Source organism: Panthera pardus, unplaced genomic scaffold, assembly GCF_024362965.1.
Source record: "Panthera pardus isolate Hobbes unplaced genomic scaffold, ASM2436296v1 HiC_scaffold_1, whole genome shotgun sequence".
Taxonomy (NCBI): domain Eukaryota; kingdom Metazoa; phylum Chordata; class Mammalia; order Carnivora; family Felidae; genus Panthera; species Panthera pardus.
Window position 1 is genome coordinate 90,575,417 of NW_026526654.1, and position 14,674 is coordinate 90,590,090.

The 14,674-nt window shown below is 35.7% G+C and overlaps 1 protein-coding gene across 2 annotated transcripts in view; it reads right to left on the reverse strand.

Moving 5' to 3' along the window:
- The window catches only part of RNF17 (ring finger protein 17), a 112,615-nt gene that overhangs the window by 47,427 nt on the left and 50,514 nt on the right, over window positions 1-14,674 (reverse strand). For both annotated transcript variants that reach the window (XM_053901192.1, XM_053901191.1), the window contains exons 17-23: window positions 8,712-8,865; window positions 8,383-8,498; window positions 7,304-7,424; window positions 4,128-4,248; window positions 1,859-2,086; window positions 1,045-1,195; window positions 772-890 (exon numbers count right to left, since the gene is read on the reverse strand). In XM_053901192.1, coding sequence (XP_053757167.1) covers window positions 772-890; window positions 1,045-1,195; window positions 1,859-2,086; window positions 4,128-4,248; window positions 7,304-7,424; window positions 8,383-8,498; window positions 8,712-8,865 — 1,010 coding nt within the window. The remainder of the gene's footprint in view (window positions 1-771; window positions 891-1,044; window positions 1,196-1,858; window positions 2,087-4,127; window positions 4,249-7,303; window positions 7,425-8,382; window positions 8,499-8,711; window positions 8,866-14,674) is intronic.

Here is a 14,674-nt window from a genome sequence, read left to right on the forward strand (position 1 = left end):
TAACCCTAAGGGTCCATAAGGGCATGGTGTACCACATGGTGTACTTGTTTGTATTTGGGGCTTACAGAGGGAAACCTAGGTGTCTACTTAGGTTTTAGAGATCGACTGTGCTGTCTTTAGTTTTGCTATCCAAACTGCTCTGTGTTTATGGTAGAATTCTACTAGATTCAAAAAGTATTTCATGCCACTTTCAGAATCCTAATTCACTTTTTGGTAATTTATGTATTTTTAGCTTTCCATGCAATGCTAAGCTTATAAAATATACTTTATTTCTATCTGCCTATGTCCTTCAAGTTTTTAATAATTTAGCAGTTTGAATCTACCTAGATACCCGTGATACTCACCTATCTATATTCCTTGGTACCTCTAAAGTTTATGTGCTCCAAATTTTTATCTTTCCCTCTTCTTAAAACCTCAAAATTAACTATATTTTTAAATAACTGCTTATTTGTGTGTGGGGGGGGGGAAGAGGGAGGGAGGGAAAAAATACGAGTGGGGGGAAGGGCAGAGAGAGGAGGGACAGAGGATCCAAAGTGGGCTCTGTGCTGACAGCAGAGAGCCCGAGGTGGGGCTTGAACTCATGAACCGTGAGATCATGACCTGAGCTGAAGTCAGTCACTTAACCAACTAAGCTACCCAGGCGCCCCCCAAATTAACTAGATTTATGAAATTCCAGAATTCTAGTAAAATTAAAACTGACAAGAACCCAACAAAAAAGAAAAATACTTGTAATTATTCAATAGTGAGAAAATTTACTCAGCTAAAAACTACCTTATATCAACAAGAGAGCATTCCAAAGATAATCTTCCCATTGTCCTTAGGTTTTCTTGAAGCTCTCGTAAACAGGTAATATTCACTACTAGTTCAACACCCACGTCATACAGCAAAACCTATGAAAATAGTAACTTTGAGTCTGTGGAAAGACAGTATTTCAAAATGTTTTTCACAAATTGAATAGCATAATAAAAATTAGATTTAAAAAATTTCAAGATAAAATACTGAATCCATTCACCTTCACAATTATATTTTTAACTGTGCATTTACCTCTACCAATGTGTCTGTAACCATTCTGATGATCTGGCCTCTTTGCCACTGATTTTTATCTGGGATCCTAACTGCACAGTGCATATCATTTTCCCATTTAACGGGTTCCCATTTCGAGTCTTCATAAGCAGCTACCATCTTTTCTTCTAAACTGTATAGAGAAAAAAAATTAACTTTCAAACCTTTCCTTACAACACCTAAGTCTCTAACCACGTCTTCTACTGTCCCCCCTTTCTCACTCTACTCAAGCCAAATTGGATACCTTGTTTTTCCTTGAATACCCAAGCACATTTCCACTGCAGGGCCTTTGAACTTGTTCTTCCCTCTGCATGAGATGATCTTCCTCCAGATACCCTCATGGTTTACTCCCTCTCTTCCTTTAGGATCCATTTCAAATGTCATAGTCTTTTTGAGGCCTTCTCTGATTATCCAAAATTGCCTTCCTCCTCAACTGCTTTTACTCTACTGTCTTTATCACCATCTACTACAGTAAATATTTTGTCTATTGTCTCTCTACCAGAATTTAAGCTTCATGACGCCAAAGACTTGTAAATGTTTTTACCACTGTATCCCCAACACCTACAATACTGGTTGTCAAAAATAGGTGTTCAATAAGTATTTGGGGAATGACTAATTCTAATATAGTGAAAATAGCCAGTAAATACACTATTTGTATACTTTTAACCAGTGTTTAAGTGACTGTTTAACTGAAATAATTTTGCTTTTAAAATTCTACATTTGTGATTTCTATATTTTTGAAACAAAATATAGAAAAAAGCCCATATGCAATCCATGTTTTCCTTATATGTTATACCTGTTAAGTAAGTTTTCTGTCAATAACCACTGAACATAAATCTTCTCAGGAGATATCACATTACAGATATGTACAGGTAGTTCCTTATTATAAAGTGACTGGAGATTCTCATTAGGTAGAGATTTTATAGATACAGGATTTAAGCTGTTTACTTCATTTGAAATAATTTCTTCTGGAGAAGGATCCCATACTTCACTATGTTTTTTGGAATTATCCTTGAGGGTATACCTGGAAAATAACAAAACCCATTAGCAAAAATAGTTTGCAAAATATTCATGTTTGTATTTGCTTAGATCTAGAGATGAACAAGTTTTTTTTTTAAACGTTTATTTTTGAGAGACAGAGATATAGAGCATGAGCAGGGGAGGGGCAGAGAGAGAGAGGGAGACACAGAATCTGAGGCAGGCTCCAGGTTCTGAGCTGTCAGCACAGAGCCCAATGTGGGGCTCGGACCCACGAACCGCAAGATCATGACCTGAGCCAAAGTTGGGAGCTTAACCAACTGAGCCACTCAGGTACCCCTAGAGATGAACAAGTTTTAGCTATGATTCGCTGCTTCCCAGTTTTCATATTAACAGCAATTTTAGTTTCTTTTTTTAAAAAGGGCTAACTATTACCAAAGTAAGTACAAAAACCACCCTTAAAAGCCAAACTTTCTCTCTTTTTTTTTTTTTTGAGTGAGCAAGAGCATGAGTGGGGGGAGGGGCGGAGAGAGAGGGAGAGAGAATCCCAAGCAGGCTCCACACTCAGTATTGAGTCCAGCATGGGACTTGATCCCACAACCCTGTGATCATGACCTGAGCTGAAATCAAGAGCTGGATGCTTAACCAACGGAGCCACCCAGGTGCCCCCAAACTTTCTATTTTAGAAGCGTTTTAAATACCAAGTTTGTTCATAATTTCATCATCTGCCATTGATATCTTGTACTCAAAAAGAGAAGAATTATTGATAATTTGTTTTGATGACTAAAAAGTATCAATCCACTTGCCAGTGAGAATACAAGTGGAAGCCAATTGCTATTAAGATGTATTAAAAAGAGAAATTATTGAAGTGTTTAGAATGTTTAATAAGTCAGGTTAGTTCAGACTGAAAACACAGATAATTAGATGTCCTTTATTTTTATTAAAGAAAAACTTAATTTCTTTCACAATAAGCTTGAGATTTAGCTAACCAAGGTGACTTAATTTTTGTTGCTATATCTAATGGATAATTTTCAGCCCTTACTTGACTTGAATTCTCAGCACTAGCTACTCTTTCCTTCTTGAAACGTTCTCTCTCTGGTTCCTGGTTTTTCTTCAGTCTCAGGCTCATGATCTACCAGTTTTGGACTTTCTTTCTCATAGATTATAATCCTCATAGTTGCATCTTCATCAAGGGAAATTGAGATGAATAATGAAAGTGATTTTCATTTATTCTAATGGACTCATTTATATGCTGCTAACTCCCAGGTGAATCACTTAACCATGTCTCTCTTCAGAGATCCATATATTCATTTCCTCCATTTAATTAATGTTTACTGCAAACACTCCCACCCCTCTGCCCTTCTATATTGCGGTCACCTCAACCACTGGTCTGTCTTGGGTATTATTAGCACAATGGCTCAAATCTGGCTCTCGTTCAACGTATCCACTTGAACCCAGAAAAAATTGACATTTCTTCAAATGGGAATGTGGGCTAATTGTACCACTAACTACTCTATACTGACATTTCTCTTACTAATTCTCTTCTCAAATAGGTACAAATGGCTACTAAAGCAGATGTTCTACCTAGAAATAAGATGCTATTCTCTTTTCAGAAGTACTTTCAATCCTGAGGAGCCATTCTCTTGGTTTCAGGGTCACTTAGGGATGGAGGGAAAAGCCACTCTACTCCCCATTAAACTAATGACTCCAATTATTTTTCCGTCTATTTTTCCTGATTCAAAAACAGGGGGAAACTCCAAAGCAGATATCCAAAAGGAAATGATATGCCACTTTTTTTTTTTTAAGTTTTATTTATTTATTTTGAGGGAGAGAGAGAGGGAGAGAAGGAGGAAGCAGCGGGGGGTGGGGGGGCAGAGAGAGAGGGAGAGAGAGAACCCCAAGCAGGGTCCGCACTGTCAGTGCGTGGAGCCCAACACAGGGCTCAAACTCACAAACCGCGAAATCATGACCTGAGCCAAAATCAAGAGTTGGATGCTTAACTCTTGACGCTTAACTTGAGCCACCCAGGCGCCCTACCACCTTCCTGTGAATAAACTGAATTTTTTAAAGTTTGTAGGTCTACTTACCCTACTTCATAAGATGCTAGGCCCTCTTTGACTAGCTGGTCATTTATACTAGTAGGAGTCATTCCAGGAGCACCAAGAGAATCAAAAAGCTCAACTAAGAGCACATTATCTTCCAGAATTTCTGTAAAACCATTAAGATGAGTTTGGGGAAAGAAAGAAATATGTCATAAAATATACTAAATGAGGCAATTTTAAATAACAGGAAACTTAATTTCGTTTTGCATACATGTGGTTTCTTGCTAAGTAATATCAAAGTCTCTCTGCAGGGGTAAAAGTAGCACTTTGCAAACATAAAGCAATTGTCCATGTCGTCTGTAACATATGCAAATTAATACAATTTTTATTTTAGATTATTGTGTGCTGTTCTATAACACATCAAAAGCAGTTTAAAGCTTTTAAACTCAGAAAAATATAACTTGACCTATATTCATTGAATAAGTGTTCTGATATGTCTTTAAACTGTTTTATTAAATTCAAACTAGTTCCAGAGGACAAAAGAAGGAAAGTTAATTCAGTCCAGTGATTATCTGCTAAGGTTTACAGCTTTTAGAAAAATGGCACAAAGTTCAAAACAACAAAAACTCCAAAAACACCCTTAATTAAAGATTGGAACCCGGAATTTTTTCCCATTCCTCTGTTTTTAGAACAAACTATCCAACTTTTAATTTCTTTTAGAAAACAAATTGGCTACTTCAACAAGTAGATCTATTTAGATTTCTTAAACTAAACTGGGAGTTTATGGGCAAAATTTACATCTCATGTGCCTGTTTACTTGCTTATGGTACACAGCACAGAGAACCTGCCTAATATGTATCTGCATAAACAACAGAGGAATTTCTTTAGAAAACACACACTTCAATGCCTTAACATATGCAGTGAATGCATACTTAAACTGCAGTTTATGCCTACTACAATTTCTACACAACAGCAGCTAGAGCTGCAGGCCAGAATGATGATTCTAAATAAAAAGATGAAGAGTTACCAGCATCCTATATCATAAAAACACATATTATAAAACTTTTTCCAAGGGCCTAAAAATGATTGTGGACTCCTTTTTAATGGATCAGATACGTCATCTAGAAATAAAAGGCTAAACGATGATGAGCCTCAATAAATTTTCATCTCCGTACTTTCCCATCTCTTGTGCTCTCGCGTTCCCTTTAGTTCTTTGACTATATTTCCCATACACAAAGTTCTTTATTCCTGTATGTTCTGTACTGTCACCACCTTCCTTGCTCTGCTAATTAAAATTTAAATATCCGTTGCTTTATAAGGTAACAATGCATATTAAAGGAAAGCTCCCCTTCTGGTCTGTGGTAGTTCATTTTAATATTAATGTCTTAAAACTCTTAATTTCATCATTGCATAGGTTGATGAGGTATTTTAGATTTAAGGAGTGCCAGAAGGCCCTGCTCAAATTACCTAGGATAATAACTATATTGTGACTAGTGTTTGGATATTAATGGTGTAACAAGTAATTAAGTGAGTAAGCAAAAGAAAGAGTAAAGAAAGGAACCAAGTCAGGTCCACTGCAGGGAGGGGGAGCTAAAACCAACAGAATAAAATACCAAAAGGAAAGTTGGTAAGCAGAATTATCTAGGTTAAATTCTGCACAAAATCAGTGGAGATAACTCAAGGACTAAGAAGCCCTTAATTTACTGTTCATATCAGAGAAGACAGATATAAAAATGTTATTGACTGACAATGCAATATCTATAATCACATTCCTCCCTAAAGAAACTATTTCTTCAGAACAATTTCTTGTATCAACAATGTATATAAATTATCACTGATAGGCATCAGTTCTACGTTAAGTAACCTTGAGCAGCTGACCAGTAAGCTTCAGTCTCCTCACTGTAAAACAGGCTAACGCTCTTACAGTAGTTGGGTTCATTTAACATAGTATGATAAATGTGAACAAATAGGTGCTGTAAAAATTACCCTGGAAATTCCCATAAATCAACCCTAAGTAAACATGATCTTGTATATTCTGCACTAGTACTTATTAACACCAACACAGTCAGATAAACAACAGAATCCTACACCTCCCCATACCCGAATTCAAACCCTTTGGGGCCAGACATGTTTCAGAACTCTTCAAACTGAGAAAGACTACGTAAAATATACACTGAATATTTTGTAATAGCTCCAGCAGACTGAGGCAGCAGCCTACAAACATACATTACTATCCTGAAACGGAATATATGATATTTACTATAAAGGAGATAAAGACTGTATGTACCTTCATGTCAATTCAGATCAGATTTTGCTACTCAACTTTTCATTTTCAGAACATGTTGGGTTATAAAATTGTAAGGTAATAGTCAGCCTGTCTCTTGGACCCAAACTCCTCCAAAAAAGAAACATTTTTTCTAAATATGGGGAGAGCCTACAGTTGAATTCACTTAAGTCATATGAAAAAAAAAAAAAAAGAACATATGAAAACTATTTACCAGTTATGTCCTACTTCCCCTCACTTCCCTGCACATTAAACTTTAGCATCCATCATGCCAAAATCAGGATAGAGTCCTTGCAAAAATGCAAACAGAAATAAGAGAAGCTAATTTCTGGCTTTAGAGCTTTCAAGAGGCCATGTCCAGGATGACTTCATCTTTTAATTTTTTTAAGAATTTATTATTTATGTTTTAAAAAATTTTTAAATGTGTATTTACTTTTGAGAGAGAGAGAGAGAGAGAGAGAAAGAACACAAGCGGGGAGGAGCAGAGAGAGAGAGGCAGACACAGAATTGGAAGCAGGCTCCAGGCTCTGAGCTGTCAGCATAGAGCCCGACATGGGGCTCGAACTCACGAACCATGAGATCATGACCTGAGCCGAAGTCAGACAGGTGCCCGTTAAGATTTTATTTTTAAGTAATCTTTATACCCAATGTGGAGCTGGAACCTACAACCCTGAGATCAAGTCACACCCTCCATCAACTGAGCCAACCAGGCACTCTTGGGATGACTTGGTCTCTGATGGTAAATTCTGCCTCTTGCTGATTTTAGATTCTAGAGCTGGCAACTATACCTACTATACCCAATGCACAATACATGTTCTCACTACTCTTACTGATGACACATTGAATTTATTCTGAGTTCTGGCAAATGTTACAATGTTACTCTTATTTAAAATTATATATGACCATACAGCAACAAATGAAAATGGAAATAGCTTACTAACGACTGAACATGTCATAAATTTATCTTGAGTCTTTTCTTCAAATTTGTCCTTAGCTTTTTTGGACCACTGCACTGCTCTCATACGTGGTTCAATATAGGCCAGCTTACATTTGATTGCCTGTGTCAAACAGAATTGCGCCATTAAGAAAAGTAAACTTAATTTCCAATTATTTTAAAATTACAACAAAATTTTATGTGTACAAATAACTTTGTGTTTGAATTTAATGCATATTTAGAAAATAAATAAATGTACAAAGGTATCTACAAAATATTTTATAAATACAAATAATTGGAATCAACAGAGTATTTGGTTGAAGGAATTACTGCACATTTAGACACTGATATAACAAGCATCCACTGAAAGTATGATATGCTGTTAAATGAGAAAATCAGGTTATAGGACTATTTGTCTAATCCTATAATCGCTAAAAACAGAGAAGACACGTCTTAGATTTATATATATCAAAAATACTCAACAATTCTGAGTGATTCCTCTTTTTATCTGTATTTTCAAGTTTTTCCTATAATTTTTACCCATTTTTAAAATGAAAAATATTGTTTAACCAAATTCAAACGCTTAGGTGCAACATGACATAGAAAATCAGCCTTAACCATATCTCTGGGGAGTAGGATTCCAAGAGAAGGGTAATTTTTCACTTTTTCTTTCAGACTTTTCTCTCTCTTGCACACGTTATATATACTTACACATAAATGAGATTGCAGTAAAAATACTCCTATGATGAGTTTTGTTTTCACAAAATACATCATCCTCTTACCTCATTATACTGGTATAACATTAAGAGCTGCAGAACAGTAATACATAGACACAAACATACATACACATATACATTTATAATTAATGCTTATTTGCTAAGATATACATACATCTTAATAACTTATAGTTGCTATATAGAAAATTATAGGAACCACAGCAACTCTTTTCCATAGTCTATGTGTTAGAAATTACTTACAGACAAAAATGTTAACAGAATATTTCTATGGTAAAAATTATTTCTAAAATTACTTTCATATTTGTGCTAATATTCTAACCCTATGATTCATGATAAATAGATTACCTTCTCTGGGGGATTCAGAAACTCATCCTTTATTTTACGCATTTCTTTAAGTGTTATTTTTGCAGTATTGCCAAAGTCCACATATTGAACTTCAACTTCACGACGTCCAGGCAATCCTTCAAAAGTTATGAAATTAGAAATTGCAAACTTGGAAAAAAAGAGACCCAGAGATTTACCTTCCAACATTACCCCTAGCTTACTAAAGATAGATAACTGAGCAAAATGTTAAGATCAAGTAACATCACTTCCACGATTAATCTGTACCAACTCAAATGGGATCAGTTTTTAAGCATAATATTTCCCTGTAGAAATAGTGTGCAATCTCCTACCAACGACTTTTGCTCGGTACCAAACTCCATCTTCAAATTTAGCTACACAGGCTTGATCTTGAACTGGACAGAGGATTTCCAGATTTTCTCCATCTTCACTTTTATAGAATTCCTCAATTGTCTTTAATAGAAATAAAAAATCCAGGCTCTCTATCTAAGAGATAAAGGGATTAAAACACATGGTATGTATTATAAGCACTATTCATAAAATTACCAAATGTTAGAATCAGATAAATCATGTCACATAATTTATATTTGAAGTATCTTATTACAGAAGCAATAAATAAAATTAGCAAATGTGGACATAACAAAAAGTTTTAAAAATCACATTTCTCCAGGGGCACCTGGGTGGCTCAGTTGGCTGAGCGTCCCAACTTCAGCTCAGGTCATGATCTCATGGTTCATGAGTTTGAGCACTATATCAGGCTTGCTGAGGTTGGCACAGACCCTGCTTCAGATCTTCTGTCCCCTCCTCTCTCTGTTCCTTCCCTGCTCATGCTCTCTCTCAAAAATGAATAAGAACATTAAAAACATATCCAGATACCTTAAATGTATCCTTCCAGATCCTTTTCTTATACACAAACTTTCCATATTTTTTAAAACAAAAATGAAATTATATCATTTATGCAATTTGATTACAGTTTGATAATTTGCATTTTCTATCAGTTCTCACTTTTCTATTTCAGTAAGGATTCCTATTAATGCTCCAGACCACATTTAGATACCCCATGCTGACCTAAACCAGTACTCAATTCAAGACTACACATTATATCTGGTTATTTCAATAAATCTTTTAGAATCTACCATGGTACTTTTATTTTAATGACTTGGTCTTGCTGAAGAGCATCTATTATGTAGTTACATCCTCATGCTATTATTTAGCTTGTTCCTCCATTAAGTAGTATCTAGCTCCTGAAATTTCCCAAAAGCTAAAAGTTGGTATCTATAGGTGTGATGGATTCAAACATTTTTTGGCCAGAATACAAGTAATTATACTTAAGTTGTAAATATACTTAGGTTGCAATACATCAAAAGACATAATAATCACTAACTCAACATTAACATGCTAAGATTCACATATAGATTGGGGTGATGATTTTGATCCCTCTGTTGTACAGTTATGTTTTTATCCTGTACCCACCAAATAATTCATGTAGTACTATTCTGGCATTATATGAATGTCCAGTTTCCTATCAACCATCTATCTCGTGGTTTTAAAGTGAATTGCTAATTCTTTAACTCAGTAATTTCAGTAGGGTTTGTGAAATGACTGCATTGAGCAAATTTGAAATTTCTTGTACTAAATAAGAGTATTTGGTTACTGTAGTTCTTAAAGCATCTGAAACACAGTTCTTAAAAAAACAATCCCAAAACATCATAGATAAACGTTTGATTATCTTCCCAAATACCAATTCTTAAGTTTAAAAATACTTCAAAATCCATTTCAAATGGCAAAAATTTAGGTTTTTCTCTTTTTTGAGCATTATAATGCGAGTGGAAATTTTGTGAATCTAGCTTTTCTTGTTATTCCATTTAAATTACTTAAAATTTTAAAATTTTGTAAACTTTTATTTCTAAGTAGATATTATTCATATTCTTCCATTAATAGGTTATCCAAATGGAACAGTGAAAAATTCAACAGAGGAGTAACATCAGCAAAATAGCAGACTGGGGGTTCCAAGTTCTCGTTCCCACACAGAAACATTGAAAAAAAATGAGAAGCCATATGAAATTTTTCAGAACTCTGGAAAAGTTAAGGGTTTACTGCAACCAAGCAAAACCCAATCAAGTTCCTGGCATTCAAAGAAATCTCTGTCAAAACATTTGCTGAACACAAGCTAAAGGAACAGAGACTTTAGTGATCACAAAAAGGAACAGTCTTTACAAAAATAGAATGGGAAAGTCTCAAACAAACCGACCACTATAGTCTTCAACAATTAAGAAAACCCAGCAAATCCCAGGGAGGTGGGGATCTGATTTTCAGAGTTACAACATTCTAATATTCAAATGCCCAGTTTTCAACAACAACAAAAAAATCAGGTGAAATACAAAGAAAAAGGAAAACATGGCTCACTCATAGGAACAAAATAAATAGTAACCACCTCTGAGGAAGCCCAGATATTGGACTTACTAGACAAAGACTTTAGAACTGTCTTAAATATGTTCAAAGAACTAAAGGAACACATGGATAAAGAACTAGAGGAAACCAGAAAAACAATAAAGGACCAAAATTAAAATACCAACAAAGAGATAGAGATTATAAAAAGGAATCAAACAAATTCTGGAGCTGAAAAATACAATAAGTGAAGTGAAAAAAACACCAGAGGGTTCAACAGCATGTTTGAGCAAGCATGAGAAAGGATCAGTGAACCAGAAGATAGGGTAACTGAAATTATTAAGTGGGGAAAAGAAAAAAGAGCAAAGGGAACAGAGACTCAGGACTTGGACAGAGACTAAGAGTACCATTAGACATATTAATATACACATTATGGGAGTCTCTGAAGGAGAAGAGAAAGAAAGGAGCAAAACAATTATTTGAAGAAATAATTTCTGAAAACCTCCCAAATTTAGTGACAGACATGAATCTATAAATCCAAGAAGCTCAATGTTATGGGTTAAATTATATCTCCAAGCAAGATGTGTTGGAGTTGGAACCTGAGAATGTGACATTATTTGGAGAAAGAATCTTAACAGAGATAATCAAGTGAAAATGATTATGGTAGGTCTTAATCCAATATGAGTGGTGTCATTAAAAGGGGAAGATTTAGGTACAGAGACAAACACAGAAGAATGTATGTGAAGATGAAAGCAGAGATTATGGTAATGCAAGTCACAGACCACCCAAAATTTCCAGCTAACCACCAGAAACTAGGAGAAAAGAATGGAATATTCTCACTCACAGCTCTAAGAAGGAACCAACCCTATTTATACCTGAATCTCACACTTCTAGACTCCAGAACTATGGGGCAATAAATTTATGGTCTTTAAGTCACTTAATTTGTGTAACTTTGTTATTGCAACCCTCGGAAATGAATACAGATTTTGATTTTGAGAAGTAGGGTGTTGCTGTAAAAAATACCTAAAATGTGGGTGTGTCTTTGGAATTAGGTAATGGATAGAGAAGAAGTTTTGAAGTGTTTGAATGAAAAGTCCAGATTGCTTTGAAAAGAATTTTGGTAGAAATATGAATGTCAAAGTTTCTTCTGGTGAGATCTCAGACAGAAATTAGGAGCATGTTATTGGAAACTAGAGGAAAGGCAATCCTTGATATAAAGTGGTAGAGAACTTGGTTGAATTGTATTCTGTCAGATAGAAAGTAGAACTTTAATATTTAGCTGAGGAAATCTCTAAGCAAATTGTTGAACGTGCAGCTTGGTTTCTCCTTGCTGTTTAAAATAAAACACGAGAAGACAGAGATAAAGAAAGAATTGCTAAACATAAAGGAAACAGAACTTGAATTTAGAAAATTTTTAGCCTATCCATATTGTAAACAATGAGAAAGTATGCTTAGAGAGGACAGTGTGGCTGAAGAGATTATGGGCAGGTGGCTTGTGGATCCAATCAATCATCTCAGCAGAAACTCTGCCAGCTTAAAATGGAGGGAATAGAGATGGGAAGAAAGAAGGAAGGCTGTTGAACTTGTGGGATTCTATAGGCAGGAAGTGAGCTGATGGAGCTATTCAGCCCTGCACATGTTTTATCTTTGAAGAAAAAGGTATAATGACCCTGAAGGTAGTTCAGAGGCTGGCGTGTCTGCTACTGCCACCAGGAGCCCAGAGGGCACAAGTCTGAGAGGCAGGATTGACTCGTCCTCTGTTCCAAGAGGTGCAGCCTCCTGGGTTCCAGAGCATGAAGACAAATACTCAATTCCAATAACTGAGGCTGCTTCTAGAGCTGAGTAGGTAAAGCCAAAATAGGCTGAATAATCCTAGTGGGACTGAAAGGTGGAGCATCTAGCCAGTGAAGATTATTCTCAAGTCATAAGAATCTAATAGAATTTGCCCCGCTAGGTTTTAGATTCCTCTGGTTTCACATATTCAGATATAGACAAGAATTTTGCCCCAGCTTGTATGCTACTAATTCTTCACCTGTACTTGAATTAGACGATGAGATTTGGGACTTTTGGCTGATGATACTTATGTATAAGATTTTGGACTTAGAATTGATGCTGGAATGATTGGGATGGGATGAATGCATTTTGGATGTGAGAAGGACATGAATTTCTGATGGAGCAGAGAGTAGACTGCTTTGGGAACTGTGTCCTCCTCAAAAAATATGTTGGAGTTCTAACCCTTCAGTACCTCAGAATGTAACCTTATTGAAGATAGGGTTTTACAGAGGTTATCAAGTTAAAATAAAGTCTTAGGTGGGACCTAATTCAATATGACTGGTGTCCTTATTAAAAAATTGAGACAGACAAGTTCAGAGAAAATGCCATGTGAAGGCAGCAGAAGAGACTGGGATAATGCAGAAGCCAACAAGTGGTAAAGATTGCCAGCATACCACCAAAATCTAGGGGAGAGACATGGAATGGATTTTCCCTTTAAGACCTCAGAAGGAACGAACCCTGCCAACACCCTGATTTTAGACTTCTAGACTCCATCACTTCAGACCACAAAATTTTGTCATTTAAGCTATCCACTTTATGGTATTGTGTTACAATGGCCCTAGGAAGCTAATACACTCAACAAACCCCAAGTAGAATAAACCCAAAGAGACACACTCGTACGCATTATAAGCAAATTATCAATAACCAGAGACAAAGGCAGAATCTTGAAAACAGTGAGAGGGAAGCAACTTGTCATGTACAAGGGATCACCAGTGAGCTTACTTGCTGATTTCTTCTAAGAAACCTTTGAGGAAAGAAGACAATAGGGAGATAAATTTAAAGTGCTGGAAAAAAAACCCTGTCAACTGAGAATTACAGATCAGCAAAACTGTCCTTCAAAAATAAGGGAGAAGTTCAGCCATTCACAGAGAAACAAGTGGTGAGGAAACGCACTACCACTAAAGGGAGTCCTTTAGGTAGAGCTAGAAGGATGATAGAGTGTAGCTCTAGCATGTAACTCAGAGCCACAGGAAGATATAAAGATCTGTGGTTCAGGTAAATACAAGGACACACATGAAAGAAATATTAATTTTGGTTTGTAACTCCACTTTTATTTCTATTTATTTCTATAGGATAATATCTATTTCTATAGGATTTAAAAAACAAATAAAACCAGAAATCTATTAGCACACAATGTATAAAGATTACTCTTTTAATATTTATTTTTGAGAGAGAGAGGGCACACAAGCAGAGAAGGGGCAGAAAGAGAGGGAGACACAGAATCCAAAGCAGGCTCCAGGCTCTGAGCTATCAGCAGAGAACCTGACAGAGGGCTCGAACTCGTGAACCATGAGATCATGACCTGAGCCAAAGTCAGATGCTTAGTCGACTGAACTACCCAGGTGTCTTAAAGATTATTTTTTGACATCAATAATATAAATGGGGAATTTGGAGCTGCACAGGAGTAGGGTTTTGTGCAATTAAAGTTGGTATAAGTTCATATTAGATTGTTATAACTTTAGAATATTATATGTAATCCCCATGGTAATTATAAAAACAACTATAGATATATACAAAAGGAAATAAGAAGATAATCAAAACATGAAACTACAACATTTGCAAAGCCATGTTCCCTGTAGCATTATTCACAATAGCCAAGAGGTGGAAGCAAACCAAATGTCCATCAATGGATGAATGGATTATGGAGAGAGTTTTAGTTCTGCAAAATGAAAGTTCTATAGATCTGTTGCACAACAATGTGGGTATGGTTAACACTACTGAACTGTACATTTAAAAATGGTGAGATAGTAAATTTTGTTATTTTTTTATGACAATGTTTTTTTAAAAATATAAAAAAAGACATTACAAAAAAAACCCACACAACTAAACACAATAGAGATAAGTAATACAAGAA